Raw genomic sequence first — 16578 nt, forward strand, 5'->3', positions numbered from 1 at the left:
TGTTATTGCTTTTTTCCTTGTTGCCTTAACAAATCCAAAAGCATCAGTATATTGTGCCACTTCAAGAAGAAACTGTTTTCTTTGCATCTTCAACAAATGAAAAGCACAAAAAAAGTGGTTTTCACTAATTGAAGCAACATCTTGTCAACAAAAACAACAAGAAGCCTTAAGTCCCACTCGAGTGGGTCGGCTATATGAATCATTTCTGCCATTTCGCACGTTTAAGGGCATTTTCCTCAGCTAGCTTAAGAGATATTAAATCCTTTCTCATTATCTAATTCCAAGCTATTTTAGGTCTACCTTTACCCTTCTACTACCATTAACAATAACTCACTTACCCCTCCGCTCTGGTACACTACTTGGCCTATGCTTCAAATGTTCAAACCATCTAAGCTGCCACACTCTTATCTTTTCTTCTGCAGGTGCTATCCCTAACCTATTGCGTACATGTTTGTTCCTTAATTTATCTTTTAATGTTATACCACTCATCCACCTTAGCATTTGCATTTTGGCAACTTCTACATTTTGGATATGTTGCTCCTTAGTTGCCCAACATTTTGATCCATATGGCATATCTGGTCTTATAGCCGCCTTATAGAATTTTTCTTTTAATTTTAAGGATATTCTACAATCACACAGCATGCCTAAAGCACTCCATTTCACCCAACCTGCTTTAATTCTCTGTATTGTATCTTCATCAATCTTTCCTTCCACTTGCATGATAGATACAAGGTATCTAAATCTACTAGTGCTATTAGTTTCTTGATTATCAAGTTTAATCTTATCTCGGTATCTCCAATAACATGGCTGAAGTTACATTTCATATATTTTGTCTTATTTCTGCTTATCCTAAAGCCTCTAGACTCAAAAGTTATTCTCCACAATTCAAACTTATATTCTACTTCACTCCTACTTTCATCAATTAGAACAATATCATATGCAACTAAACATACACCGTGGGATCTCGTTTTGGATATTCCTAGTGAGTTCATCGATCATTAAAGCAAAAATATAGGACTCAAAAGTAGAACCTTGATGTACTCCTATTGTATCATTCATATCCTTAATGACATCAATATATCTAGTGCATACTCCCTTCTTTTCCAAAACCAACCAAAAGCCCTCCCTAGGTACTATCTATCATAGGCTTTCTCTAGGCCAATAAAAACTATATGCAAGTCCCTCTTCTTTTCTCTAAACTTTTCCATTGACCTTCTTAAAATATGAATAGCATATGTTGTCAACCTCCTAGGCATAAAACCGAATTGATTCTCTAAGACCCTCATTTCTAATCTTATTATTTGTTCAATTACCCTTTGCCACAATTTTTGACTCTTTAAGTTTGATTCCGCAACAATTATTACAATTTTGAATATGAACTTTGTTTTTTGTACATAGGTATTAATGTGCTTTTCCTCCAATCCTCTAAAATTTTCTTGGTTTTTATAATAGCTTTGAATAGATTTGTTAACCATATACTTCCAACATCTCCTAAACATTTTCAAACTTTAATTGTGATGTTATCTAGCCCAATTGATTTCCACTTTTCATACTTTTTAACACCATATTTACAACACTGACTATAATTTTGTGAATAAATCTCACATTTTTAGTCCTTTCCTCATTTGCCACTTCAAAATTCAGAATTTCAATTTGGTTTTGATTAAACAGCTTATTAAAGTATCTTTGCCACCTCTTCTTTTTGTCTTCTTCTTTGATGAGGACCACACTGTCATTCACATCCTTTATACATTTCACATTACCTAAATCTTTGCACTTTCTTTCTGTAGCTCTAGCAAGTTTATATATGTCTCTTTCTCCTCCTTTTGTATCCATCCTAGCATATAAACTATCATAAGCTCTATGTTTAGCTTCACTAATGGTCCTTTTTTGCATTTTTTCTTGCCTTTTTATACTTTTCAAAGTTTTCTATGTTTATTTCTACAATTTTGCCATGTTTTGTACCATATTATTTTTTACTTTACATCTTTTTGGACATATCCCACCGCCAACTTTCTTTACTGCACAAGAATCTTCCTCTAGACTGACCTAAAATCCTTTTAGCTCTTTTTAATAGAGCTAGTCGCCCTAATCCACAGCACACATTTCCCCTATCCCCTAAGGTCCAATCCCCCTCTTTGTCATTTTATCTTTAAATTTTACCATATGTTCTCCCTTTAGACTCCACCAACTAGTCCTCTTGCATTAATTTATTTTGTTCTTTCTATTCCATTTTCTAGTACATATATCTCACACTATAACTGTACGTTGTGCAGTCAAACTTCCACTTGGGATAACTTACCATCATCACATGATAAATGATCCTGAATACTAGTTAAGAAAAAAACTATTTGACTTTACTTTGTCAACTCTTCAAGGTTATTAAGTGTGTAAAGCAGGGATTCAATATGACCAAATCGTAAGACATGGAAAAGTCAAATCATATCACTAGACTCATTTTTATCTCTATATCCATGGCATCCATGTATCCTCTCATACATTTTATTGTCCTTTTTGATGCGTCCATTCAAATCAGGCCCTAAGAATGTTTTTCCTGCCCTAATATCCCTTGTATAACACTATCTATCCTCCCAAAATTGTCTTTTAAGGTGTTCCATTCATCCTAGTTGGGGAATATACACATTAATGACATTCATTATCTCTGAGCCTAAAACTATCTTTATTTTTATAATCTTACCCCCTATTCTTTTAACATCTACCCCATTATTTTTTTATGTATTTGTCTACAATGATTCCAACCCTATTTTTATGCTTTTCTTTTCCACTATACCAAAGTTTAATCCTGATTTTTAAGTTCTCTAACTTTCTTCCCAACCCACTTAATCTTTTACAGACTGAAGCAACATCTTGTATCTGATCATTTTACAACAAAGCCCTGGTGCAACATTCAAGTGCATCTTCGATTTTCTCTCCACACAAAACACTTGGGCAATAGCACGCCGCAGCCTCCCTCTTCTTCCTAGCCGTTACCCTCTCTCTCTCTCTCTCTCTGATTACTACACTACAAATCATGATTTTTTGGCCAAATTTGTTGCTGTTTGCAAAAATTTGATCCCACTACACTGCAGTACTAGTTTCACAGGCAGTTACTTCAGGTGCTCAGACCTCCAACTAAACCAAGGTTCCCTGCCATCCACCAAGTTCACCCTCCCTCCGTTACTTGAAGTAATTCTTTGGTGTTTGGGGTTTAATTTTCAGACTGCTGCTGCGATTTTTTTGGCATTAAATGTCAAATAACAATGCAAGCCTGGGAAGCCTTGGTTTTTTCTTTCTCTTCCTTTTTTTTTTTTTTTTGCCTTTTTTTGGGGTGGTGGGTTGGAATTCTGTGATGTTTGGGTTAGTTTAATTTTTCCATGGCATCCTTTTTTTTTTTTCAATAATGATGGCATCCATTTTGACCATATAGTATTCCTGTGCAATGAGGAGATTTGATTTTGTTACAAGGTGTTCTTAGAGCTATAAGAAATAGAAATTTTTGAAAATAAACAATCAAAATGAAACAGGTTTTCAATTTTTTTTCATTTTACAGACACAACCAAACAGGTTGACAGTTATCATTTTCAGTTTCTACTTTTAGTTTCGGTTTCTATTTCTGGTTTTGGTTTTCTGAATTTTAGACTGAGATACTGAACAGCAACTAGATTTTCACAACCAGCTAACAAGAAAAGATTGAGCTCAGTGAATAACCCAAGAGAAAATACCAGAACTATACAAATATCAAAACCTAATATCGCTCAACAAGAAAAGTGATAGGAATTTCTCCATTGTTGGATGGCAAAGGTATCTTTTTTTTTCTTATCAGTTAAGAAAATCTTATTGAAGGGCATCAAGAGGACACTGCCCAAGTACAAACACACACAAAAAGATCACTCACACTGGCAGGGTGCCATAAAAGTCAAGACATTCAAAAAAAGTTCAATGTGAACACTCGTTACAAATAGCAATCCAATGGTCTGTAAGAGCATAGCCGATCCTTCAGATACTATCTTTAATTCTTTCCCTCTAAAACAAACTAGAAGATGGCAAGGGGAATGAGGGGCAAAACTTTCCTCTTCTCTTTGCTGGCTCAAATACCTTTCGAGGCCCTTATCTCTTCTCCCATAGATCTAACAGTGACCCACAGCTGCCTGGTCAAACTCTGAAAGTTCCAGGTCCAAGAACAGTGCAAGAGGATGTGATCGATGAATTCAACATTATCCAACAATAAAAAAACCTATTAACAATGGGGCAACCTCCTTTTCTGCAGGTTATTAAGGGTTAAAATCCTCCAATGTGTTGAAGTGGCAAGGTATCTTTGAAATACTTGGTTTTCTTAATCTGGCAATGCAAGGGCTGCCACGCAAAATGTGAATATCTTTTTTATGGTGAGATTCAGAGCTTTGGGAAGAGTAGAAGTGTGAGGGTTTTATGGATTTGTACAGTGTTTGCCATATTTTTGGACCCTATGGCTCAAGGGGAACACAAGAATTTTCAAGGATCAAAACACTTCCACCAACTAACTGTTCATGTTTGAGCTTGCTCTTGCTTCATTGTTATTTAGACACTTTTTGAATATACTTGGCAGCCTACGTGAGTATCCGGATGGAGAGATTGATGAAGGATGAGGCCTACAAAGGTTCAGTATATTCGTCCTATTCGTAACGACCCCGACCATGCGTCAGGGAAAGCCCTGAGACTCAACGAGCTAGCCAGGCTGAAAGATTTAAACCGTAATGTATTAGGGTAGTACACTTAGAACACGACGTACAATTTCGGTCAAGGAGTATATCCCTCTCCCTTCCAACTTTTCTTTGGGAGAAAGTTAGGGCACATTAAGTTGTGCCCTATGGAAAACAGTTTTCATTTTCCATTTTAGTTTTTCAAAAAATTGGAAAAACAATTAGCTAATTTTCATTTTTACAATTTTTGTAAGAAATAGATGAACAACAATAAATAGTTTTAGCACTATTTGTTTGTAGGAATAGTTTTATTTTCCAATTCTAATTTTTCAAATAATTACAAAAATGCCACCTTATTTTCCAATTTTCCAAATTTATTTAGAAAAGTTAAAAAACAACTTCAATTATTTTTCTAGATTACTAACTCTTACTTTGCATATGGGAACATGGAATCAAATCTTAGACTTTAATTTTTATGGATTACGTACAAAATTTCTTCAAAATCCACACAAATCCAAATTCAAGTCCCAAAATCCATGATTCCAAATAATACCTTATTCATTTCTAGAAAACTCAAAAACAATTTATATTTTTTGTGATTATTTTAAAATCTAGAAATTAAATATGAAATTTTTTGGACATTTAAACAAACTCTTCGTTTTCTACCCTTTTCATATGAATCTTGAAAAACTAAAAAATAGGATGAAGTTTTTATAATTTTTTGGAAAACTAGAAAATGGAAAACAGAAAATGTTTTCTACAACTAAACGAGCCCTTAACTTTCCTTGCTTCTATCTAGGCACATTCTTTTAGGGCCTTTGTGGGGTTATTAATGTGCACTCTTCAAAGGGATTCAAAGACAGCACTATTGTAGTTAATTTTTGTTTTTGCAGATGATGTCTTATCCTCCATCTATTGCACCTTTTTAGTCTTTAATAATGGAATTTTTGTTATCTAAAAAAAAATTATAGGAATCCAACAAACTAAGAAGCGAGAAAAGCTTTCCGCCTCCCTATAGGCTATAGTTAAAAGATTCCTACAAAAATAAGTGTCAAGAAATACCCTGTTTTTTTTTTTTTTTGGATAAGAGCAACATCCCTATCAATAATCAAGAATGAAGAAATAGTGCCTCAAGACACAAAGTTAGACAAAATAAAGAAGGAAAAGAAGCAAACAAAGAAAGTTCCCTAGCCAAAGATCCTCATAAAAATAAATCCAACATCCATCTCCCACTATATACAGCGGAAGAAGGGGAAGAGAGAGAGAGAGAGACCTGTGAAATGAATCTCCATGAGCTTTCATGTGAAACTCTCCCCAATTTGACCATTGCAAGACAAACTTACTCTTAATAATCATATGCTAAAGTTAAATTGTTAATTAATTTCCAACAAAAAACACCATAACCACTCACCCACAAGGGCAAAGTTTTTAGACATCAAGTTACCAAGACCCAAGCTCCCTTCTTCCTTAGACCTACTAACAACCTCCCAGCACACACTATACTCCTAACATCAATTCAAGATTTGAATCTCTATTTGAGAACTATACTCTTAACATCCTCTATAACCTTATTGGCACAAGAATAGCATCCAAAGAATAAACCGCCCGCCAAGAAAAGCTTATCGCAAACTAGGAACAATATCCCCATCACCTCTCTAATAGGTCTATTCGCATTGGCAATAATCTTATAAACACTCATGATCAAGTTATTACATCAACAATCATTAATTCTAATAGAACAATTGTTTTAAGTACAAAAGTAATGAAAGTTGAGTTTTAGGAATCAGTCAATTAATGTCGAAATCCAAAATCACTCCCATCAAAACCACCTTAACCACATCCCAACATCTCAACAAGCTCAGGAGCTTTCTCCCTATCCACACTAAACACCGCACCCTCTTAACCTCCAACTCCTCTAAAGGCCTCTCAAATGGACTAATCCCTAGAAATGAGGAACCAATCCAACCCCTCAATCATCGGACAACAAATATCTTCCTCCTTATTAAAATTTCTATTAAGCCCAGTAATGTCCTTAACAATAGCAACCAAATCCATGACAATAACATCTCCATTAATGTCCAACCCTTAGTCACATTCTTCCTTCACCTACTCATAGGAGCAGATTAGGCAAAATATCCACCAACTTGAATCCATTTACATTCCTACCACTTGGACTCTGATTCTTCATTTCTTTTCTACAAGAAAAATTCACTCATTATAAAAGAAACAAAAGTACAAGCTTGGGGACAAGACATCCACCAATAATCATCCAAAAAACAATTACAGAAGTGCTATTCTCCACTCCCTTTGGAGGTCAAACAACGAAATTTCTCAAAAAAATTCTCAAAAGTGTGCCCAAAAAGAAGTGGGGGGGAAAATTTTTACATGTCTTTCCCTCGCCAGTAGCCTTATCTCCACATCATCTCCTTTACCTTGAAAATTTTCCACACGCCCCCTTCATGATCCCCATTGATCCCCCACATAAGCGAGGCCAGACAACGAAATTTCTCAAAAATTCCAGAGAGAGTGCCCTAAAAGAAGCAAGGGCAAATAAACTACTCTATCCCATAAACCTTATTGCCACTAACATTTACACGTATTTCTCTTACTAGAAGCCTTATCTCCCACATCATCTCCTTTACCCTGAAAATCCTCCACACACACCCTTTGTGATCCTTATAACTGATATCATCATGACAGTAACCCTCCCCCTCTGATTTAAAAGCAATGCCAGTCAATATCCCCCCACACTCACCAGAACCATTGCTATTCTGAGCTTGCTTCCACACTTGCAGCATGCAACTCATCATTAACCCTAATCTGCAAAGAAGATGTACACTTCTTCTTCTCCAGCTAGGAAACAGACCCTATAGGGGCTGCAAGAATGTAGGCTTCCAAATGGGATCCCAGCGCCCTGCATTGTATCCCCTTTCTCCTTACTAAGCTTATCATGGCCCCAGCATTTCCCTTAAGTAAATTAGAATATTGGGCCTAATTCAAATGCTCACAAGATTCTAAAGCACGGTGGACTTGTTCCTTCAAAGCCATGGGCCTCAGCACAGTTTGCTCCCAAATTGACTCTCCCTTCAGAGATCTTCTGAGTCTCACCACAAACCAGATCCTCAAATGGCCCCTGCATTTCCATCAAAGTCCCCTGGGCAGAAAATTGGGCCTGGTCATAACTTCAAACATTCAGAAATCGGGCCTGTTCACTCAGTTCGCCTAGCTTCAAATCCTTTCTTGTCCAAAATCTGGCCCAAATCCAAAATAACTTCCACACAACCTGGCCCAACCCACCCCATCCTCAACGCTTCAACACAGTCCAATCCCCAAACAAAACCTTGTCCGTCTCTACTATAGGTACCGTAATCCCCATATGGAGATGCTGACCCACCAGTGATGGACAAACAGGTTGCTGCTGCTGCTGCTGCTGCATCTGCTGTTGTGCATGCATCGCACAACATCAATGATGCTTATAAACCAGTAATGCTTATAAACATTGACGAGAGAAGAAAGGAGAGAGCTCCATGACTAGACAAGCCTGTTTAATGAAATTTTGGCCTTGCAATTATGCCCAATTGCTGTATCAGAGGTTAAAATGTCATTTTGAACATTTTCAGTCACCTTCCGGCTTTTTTACCTGACACTCAAGCTCGCCTTTTTTCTTTCTAACGGCACTTTTTTTGTAGGGGGCAAACAAATGTTACAACTAATTGAATCAGCTCCTTTTCATTGCTTCCTTTTTAAAAGTTTCTCTTCAAAAGCCACTGAGGAGCCACACTAAGCCTTAACAAGAAAGAAAACTACTTCTTATTAATAACAATAAGAAGGGAAATGACATGATGACTTGTGAAACGTCTCCCTCTTTCCTCCCTACAGTCATTGCCTCAATTTGTTGCTATGGCTACCATAGGTCATGAAGGAAGGGGACTGCAGAAGATCAGTTCAAATCAAAAAAGAAACCACTCATGATCGATTACCCAAATTGTAATCAATGGGTGATTATATCTTCAGTAGCTGTGAAGCAGTTCTTGGGTGGTTTGTCATTGATGTTTGAAAGATTTGGTCAGGGAGGTTGCAGCATGCTATTTGGTAGCATTACAAATTGGATAGGGATTTGATCAATGAAACTAGGGAAGGTTTTGGATCGATAACCCAAATTGTAATCAATGGGTGATTATATCTTCAGTAGCTGTGAAGCGGTTCTTGGGTGGTTTGTCATTGATGTTTGAAAGATTTGGTCAGGGAGGTTGCAGCATGCTATTTGGTAGCATTACAAATTGGATAGGGATTTGATCAATGAAATTAGGGAAGGTTTTGGAGCTAGGGTTGGATTGGAAAGTGTTCTTTACTTTTTGTTCCCAGTGGGTCTAAAGGGGATCAGTGGTGAGGCTTTGTCCAGGAGGATCATGCGATGGCCAAGGATATTCATCCTGGTAGTGGTGCTGTCAGTGAAGAGGAATAGAACAATGCTCAATCATGGAGCCAGGTAGTGATAGTAGGAAGTAAAAAATCTCTCTGGTCATTGAGGAAGTAGTTCAGCGCATGAAGCCTGTTTGTGCAGTGTCAAGCTGCCAACTATCTGCATGCTTATATTGGGGTGGTACAGCAATTGTGTCAGATGTCACTAAGGTGGTTTCTCTAGAGGATTGTCACGCAAATATGGAGTGGAAGAACTGAATTATGTAACTATCGTTCTGGAAATGGGGCAAATATTGGTTGGCATAGGCCTTGCAGAAGCTAATTCCCAGGTGAGCATCGATTTTTCAAGAGAACAGGCTTATTGCTCTAAAAAATGGGCTCCCTAACCAAGTTATTGTCATTAAGGCTCTTGCAGCTGTCCAACATAATTCGGGATCTCAACTACAAATGGTGAGGGTGTCCAAACGGCTACATTTCCAGACCAGCAAACATCAATCTAGATAGGAGTGTAGGAGAGGTCCATGCAGTGGAGGGCTTCAAAAAGGACAGACACAGGAGATCTGGTCTCAGGCAGAGAGTGCAAATGGAGGAGAAGAAGAATCGTGGCTCGATGAGTGTTTCTTCCCCAGATAGAGATAATAAAGCAGCATCATGAGAATTGTTCAGTGCACTCTGGGAAGGGACGTTTTAAATACCAATGAGTTTTACTGAGGTCTTTCTCTCGACGATGGAGGTTGAGTGATGGTTCCAGAGAAGTAGGAGATTCAGAAAAAAGGTTAATTTGACTGGTGATATGATCAGCATTCGAGATGGTGAGGATTCTAATAATGCAAAGGCAAAATCAGGTGGGGTGATGAAACCTGTGGTTGAGAGAAAGGCATCCATCCAAGATATATATTCTCTCTCTCTCTCTCTCTCTCTCTCTCTCTCTCTCTCTCTCTCTCTCTCTCTTTTTCCTGGTTGGGGGGGGGGGAGTACATGATAAAATGAACTGCACAATTGAAAGGCATAATAATGCTGACATTTGGGTAAGTCTCCTTTGAAAAGATATAGAGATGGTAGTTTTTTTTTCCTTTTTATCTTGAGGAGCTTACAAATGGGTAGAAGCTATCTAAGTTCCATTCAAAAAGGTTACTAAGGAAAACACATTAAACAAAAGGGGAGATGAGGTGATAGGTCTGATGCATGGTTATTAAAATCGCGAGCTGGATCATAGGATCATACGATTCCACGATCCAGATTCACCCAAACGATCCAAATCGCAACAAAAATTGGAATCAAGTAGAATCATAAAAGAATCGGTAGAATCATATAATCAAAATCGTAGAATCGTAAGTAGAATCATAATTAGAATCGTACAGATCCCACTCTGTTACCTGGATAGGGATTTTTGTTCCTTTTTGGGCTTCAATAATGTGGCCCAATACATGTTTTTATTCGCCCAAAGGCCTCAAAAGGTTTATGTTGGGTCCAAAGTCTACTAGAACTAGGGCAAAATGGCTCCCATCCTCCCATTAATGAACAAATTCAGCGGAGTCCGCACCTAAGTTTCATGGAGTTCAACACCTCCGTCTTCTACTCATCAAAATTCAGTAACCCAGCACCTGAATTTGACAACCAGAGAGCCCTTCATCTAGTGACTGGTGTTTGATCAGCAGCAGCTAGCAGTCTTGCTGTTTGATCAACAGTTCTTTGGTGTTCAACAACTAGAGTTCCTGGGGTTTGACAAAAATTCAGCCCTCAGTCTTCTTCCTTCTTTGGTGTTCAACAAGAACACGTCAGTCCTCTTCAACACAGAGTTCTTGTTTGATCAGCAGCAACCAAGAAAAGAGCCAAGCCAACAGGCCCAGCAGAGCTGCAAAGGTATGCTTTGAAACAGATTTTTTGCTTCTTGAAAAGACACAATAGTGAGCATTGTTTTTCTCCATCTTCTTCTCCTTTTCTTGCTCTTCTTCTTTTTCTTCCTTTTATTGTTTGAACTTTTTATTATATTTTTAACTTCTTATACTTACTAAGTTACTAAACAAGTGTATAGTCTTAAGACTTGTCATAAAGTTCCACATATATATTTTTTTATATTATTATTTTACATTGAAAGTAGAATCTTATGATCCTCGATCCAATTCTACGATTTGACCTTGCAGACCTCTCCAACGATCCCACTAAGAATCCCAATTCTAACAACCTTGGCCTGATGATGAGGCCATGTTAGATACTTGTAGATGAGGCAATCAATTTGGGTATGGATCAGAATCTTCAGATTTTTTGGGTGATATTTCTTATGTGCTACCATATCCATTGGATAGTTTAGAGGATATTTCTACTGTCGAGGATGAAGGGGCAAGGAAAGAGAGAAGACTGAGTAGACCGAGGCTGGTGTTTTGCCCACCCCTAGGTCTTGTGTGGGTGAGCATAAACTATTACGGGAAGCTATTGAAAAGGTACTTTCTTGTTTAGCTTCTGTTAGGATTTCTTCTAATTTGTTTTTGATTTTTTTTCTTAGTTCTCTTTTCTTTAGTTTTCATTTTAAAGATTTCTTATCCTTGCTTGAATGTATTCCTTTCTATTTTATGAATATTCTTTTTTATCTAAAATAACAATACTATGATCCTCCATTGGCCGCCTAAAAGTTCTGGCACCCATCACGTACCAAGGTGCGGCATTGACCACACAACCTTCCATACGAAATAAAATACAACTTCAAAAAAGGATCATTTTTCTATAGACTAATCACTACAATTCACACAACAAAACCAAGATCACTTGACACCAAAATATATGGGAAAAGTCCTTAAATTGATAATTCTGCCCCTTTACAGATTCCCAAAAGCTAGTGGATTAACCTCAACATAATCAACTAATGCTTCTACATCATGGTTTTAAATAAAGGCCACGATCGTTACAAAACAGTTTTTTGGGTTATCGATACCGTTACACACTACGAAATCGGTGGGAAGAAAAATCACAGCCGTAGCGGGTGTTACCGACCGCGACCATTACGTAAAGGCCACTACGGCCGTTACGTAACCGCTACAAGACTGTTACACCAAAATATTATTTTATTTTTTACTTTTTCTTCTCACTTTTTCCCTCTCTTTCATATATCATTCTCAATATACCTAGTGGCAAGAAGGGAAAAGATTATAATGAGGATGACAATGATACAAAATTTAATATTTCTTTAAATACTAACAATAGATGCATTAATTAACAATTTGAAAATGCTAACTTGTTAAGAAAATATTTTATTTTGATAATATTAGTAATGTGATATTTTTGTTCTATATTTTTCAACTTCAACCTTCTTTCTTTTCTAGCTATTTTATATTTGTATTATTCGTATGTCTTTTGTGTCTAATAGATTAATGGAGTATGTAGTGTATTTTATTTTATTAATTAATTTAGCACACATAAGAATTTATCAAAGATAAAAACAATGAGAAGTATAAATACACACGCGTAATTTTTCTATCAATGGTGGTTTAAAACAAATGTAAACTTGTTGCCCTTACCAAATAACTTAGTTACACGAACTAAAGGATCCAAAATACACCAGAACTCTTTCTAAGAAGGGCTAAAAGCTTAAAACATGCAAGTACGCTAATATGCACAAGGTTGTGCGTGCTTCAAAAAAATTCACGGCCGTTACACCCGCTTCCCGTTATGTAACATCCACTACTCCCTCTTCCCATTACACTCATTACCGTTACGTTACGCGACCCGCTACCGCGATTTAAAACCATGTTCTACATTACCCAAGCATCCACCTTGACACAAACAGTTGATAGTATACCATCTAAAATATCCACTTAAAACCCTCCACAAACGCTTCAAATTGTTACAAGAATGCAACAGCCTTCTGTTTAAAGAAGCTCAACCAATAGCAATTGAAAGGAAAACATGCAGAAATTGCATTGAAAAATGACTTTCGTGGAAACAGATGCAACGCAGAGGCTTCATTAGACCACTTCAAGAGCATAAGAATTAAGTGGTCAAGAACAGAAACAACAAATTCACCATATTTTCTTGTTTATTGCAATGGTTATAACCAGCCCCATCCAAACAATCAACCAAAACCTCATCCATTTCAAATTCCAAATATTAACAACACTCATTAATCTAGACTCTTGTTCAAATTAACTCGATAACTTAAATTATGTCCAATAACTAAGTGGGGCAAATGATGTGTCTTAGTAGACAACCCAGGTCCCAAGATTTATAAAATATAAACACCATAAAAACCAAAGCAACATCACATTGTCCCTCCACCAATACAGAAAGTCACATGTAACATTGTTGTATTAAGCCTTCAAGCATTTTCTTGTCAAATCAGCAGCATAGGAGGCTAGAAAAATCCATTAAATGTAATCCTTGATTTCAAAGAAATGAATGCCTGATGATGATGAATCAATTGGATGTAACTACTATAACAATAACTACAAACAACAAAACCAAGCCATAAGTCCCACTAGGTGGGGTCAGCTACATGAATCATTTTCCGCCAATTTATGTGATCATGGACAATTTATTTCGACAAATTCAGGGTTATTAAATCCTTACTCACTATCTCATTTCAAGTCATTTTAGGTCTACCCCTACCCCTCCTACTGTCCCTAACAAATAACTAACTCACTCTTCCTCACCGGCGCATTATGTTGCATACGTTGCAAGTGCCCAAACCATCTACGTCATTCTTCCCTCATCTTATCTTCTACAAGAGTTACGCCTATCTTACCGCGAATATGTTGATTTTTTAATTTATCTTTCACTATTATACCACGCATCCATCTAAACATTCTCATCTTGAAAACTTAGCTAGATGTAACTCCTCCAACAACAACAACAACAAAAACAAAACCAAGCCTTAGTCCCACTAGGTGGGGTCGGCTATATGAATTCTTTTCCGCCAATTTATGTGATCATGGACCATTTCTTTTGATAGATTCAGGGAATTTTAGGTCTACCTCTACCCCTTCTACTACCTCCCATAGTAACTAAGTCACTCTTCCTCACAGGTGCACTATGTAACCTACGTTGCAAGTGTCCATATCATCTTAGTCGTCCCTCCCTTATCTTATCTTCTATAAGAGCTAACACCTAACTTATCACAAATATGTTCATTCCTTAATTTATCTTTCAAATGTTATACCACTCATCCATCTAAGCATTCTTATCTTAGCAACTTTTACTTTTTAGATATTATGTTTCTTCGTTGCCCAACATTCTACATTCATAAATTTTGAAACTTGTTTTATGCTAAAATAAGTAATAGAAATAAGAAATTATCAAGAAGAAAGTAAAATCTTTGGAGAACTTGAGGAATAGAAATCCTCACAACTCCAACAGAGCAGTACTAACAGAATTTTAATAAAGAAGATATTCTAAATTTTTTTAAATCTTCTAAAGGTGATTTGAGAAGTTAGCCTGTCATAGTATGCTTCATCATTGTGCTTGGAATATATTGTTAATCCATTTTTTCAAGAATGTCGTTGCATGTAACAAGGTCCATTTGCTCTTCTGTGTGGCAATGTGATATTCAAAAATAAATCAATTACACTTCTAAACTAGATTGAACCAAAGCCAACCATGCAGCGCCATTCTGAATATTCACACTAATTTTTCATGTAGAACCCATATGTGGTACAATAATTATAATTTACAAATATAAAAAAAATTACAAATATGTTTGCTAAATTCCCCAATTCAAACCCTTGCCCAATGAAAAATCAGGTCGTGAATAACCACATTTCAAGGAAATATTTCCTAGTACTTAAGCATTTTGACAATCGAATCTCGATTAAAAATCAAAAAACGGAATCTCATTCACTGTTTAATAGCATAGCAGAAACAGAATCCACAGCCAAATTTCAATCAGCAAACTACGACAATAAATTAACACAAACTATTAAAAACAACAACAACAACAATAATAATAATAATAATAATAATAATAATAATAATAACAATAATAATAATTGCATAAATGCTCACGTCCTGAGCCATTTGGGTGACTATATCAGCAAAATTTGAGGCCATCTCTTCATTCGAAACTTTATCCAAAAACTCAACCGACTCTAATGCTAATTTACATTTCTGAAACGGTAACTCTCCGCGGACCTAAACAAAATTCACAAACAAATCATTTAAAAAAAACCGTAAAACAGAAGATTGATCAATTCATAAAGAATGCATACCAAGCTCCAGCAAAGCTCATAGAGAAAGCGAAGCATGGGAACTGGCTTGGGGACTCTAAAGCTAGGATTTCCGCTTTTCCATTCTTGAAGGCAGTCCTCTGTTATGTATATGCACTGTATGGGTGGGATAGACATGGCAGAAGAAAGTGAAACGAACAAGCCCTAGAATTTTGGAATTTGAGCTGTGTGGTTCAGAAGTGGGTGCGGTTGAGGAAGGCGGGTGGAATCTGAGGTGCTTTCATAAGGTTTGAAATCGCAAAAGAGGGTTTCTAGGGTTTGAGGGGAATGGAGTGGATGTTTTGGTGACGAAGGGGCTGCTGAGAGTTTTCTTCCTCCGGTTTTGTTATGGTCTGCATTTGGGTTGCGCTAAGCCCCTTGCATTTGGGCAGGGCCGCAGGAGAGATCGAGCAAGTAAAACGCCTGCTTGCGATGTTTTTAAAATAAACCTGTCGGCTCACCAGTTACCGGGTGGACGGCTCGGTTTAACAACTAATTTACCATTTTTTTTTTTTTTTATCAAATGGTAAAAGTGTATATTGATCAAAGTACGTATGTACAAATACTCTGAGCATACCCAGGCCAAACAAACAAGGTATTACACCAAATCGAAAATACATCCAAAAAACCGGGCATACCCAGGATCCAAAGAGAATCAGCCATCATACTATTTCTTCCTTACATAACCGAAACAAGACAACTTTTAACAATTGAATTACATATTTACTAGAAACATATCATATTTGTTAAAAACTGTCGTGAAGGTGTGTCTTTGAATTACTTTGACTAACTCCAAAAGAGAGATTGAAAGTCCCTCAAATCTGAATTTGTTCTTAAAGTTCCAAATATAATAGACTATTGCAGCCAAGGCAATTTTCCGTCCAGCAGCTTGTATGTTTCTGCCCTTTGCTTCCTTGTGCATCCATTTGACTGCAGCCTTGATGGTGGTCATACTCCTTTTTAAGCCTAGCCATTCCTTAATGATCCTCCAAATCTCACCTGTAAAATTGCATTTAAAGAAGAGGTGGTCAATGGATTCTGTTTCTGTATTACAATAGGTGCATCTCTGGTCTGTCTCCACTCCTACCAGCTTATCACAAGTATGTAGTTTTCCTTTCAGAGTCAACCATAAACAAAAACATGTTTAGTTGGGATCTGTTGAACCAAACTTCCTTTCTCCATGGAACTCTAGGCATTTTTTCTCTCCAAAATTCGTAGCATCTATGTGAGCATAGATCCCACCCTTCCATCAGCTCAATGGCACATCCAACACTCCCATATTTGAC

The 16578-nt window shown here is 36.9% G+C and overlaps 1 protein-coding gene across 1 annotated transcript in view; it reads right to left on the reverse strand.

Moving 5' to 3' along the window:
- The window catches only part of LOC131152934 (THO complex subunit 2), an 83576-nt gene extending 67876 nt beyond the window's left edge, over nt 1-15700 (reverse strand). Inside the window, exons 1-2 of the mRNA XM_058104900.1 lie at nt 15296-15700; nt 15093-15218 (exon numbers count right to left, since the gene is read on the reverse strand). Of these exons, the coding sequence (XP_057960883.1) occupies nt 15093-15218; nt 15296-15430 (261 nt within the window). The 5' untranslated portion in view covers nt 15431-15700. The remainder of the gene's footprint in view (nt 1-15092; nt 15219-15295) is intronic.
- Nucleotides 15701-16578: the final 878 nt, after the last annotated feature.

This window comes from Malania oleifera, chromosome 4, assembly GCF_029873635.1.
Source record: "Malania oleifera isolate guangnan ecotype guangnan chromosome 4, ASM2987363v1, whole genome shotgun sequence".
NCBI lineage: Eukaryota > Viridiplantae > Streptophyta > Magnoliopsida > Santalales > Ximeniaceae > Malania > Malania oleifera.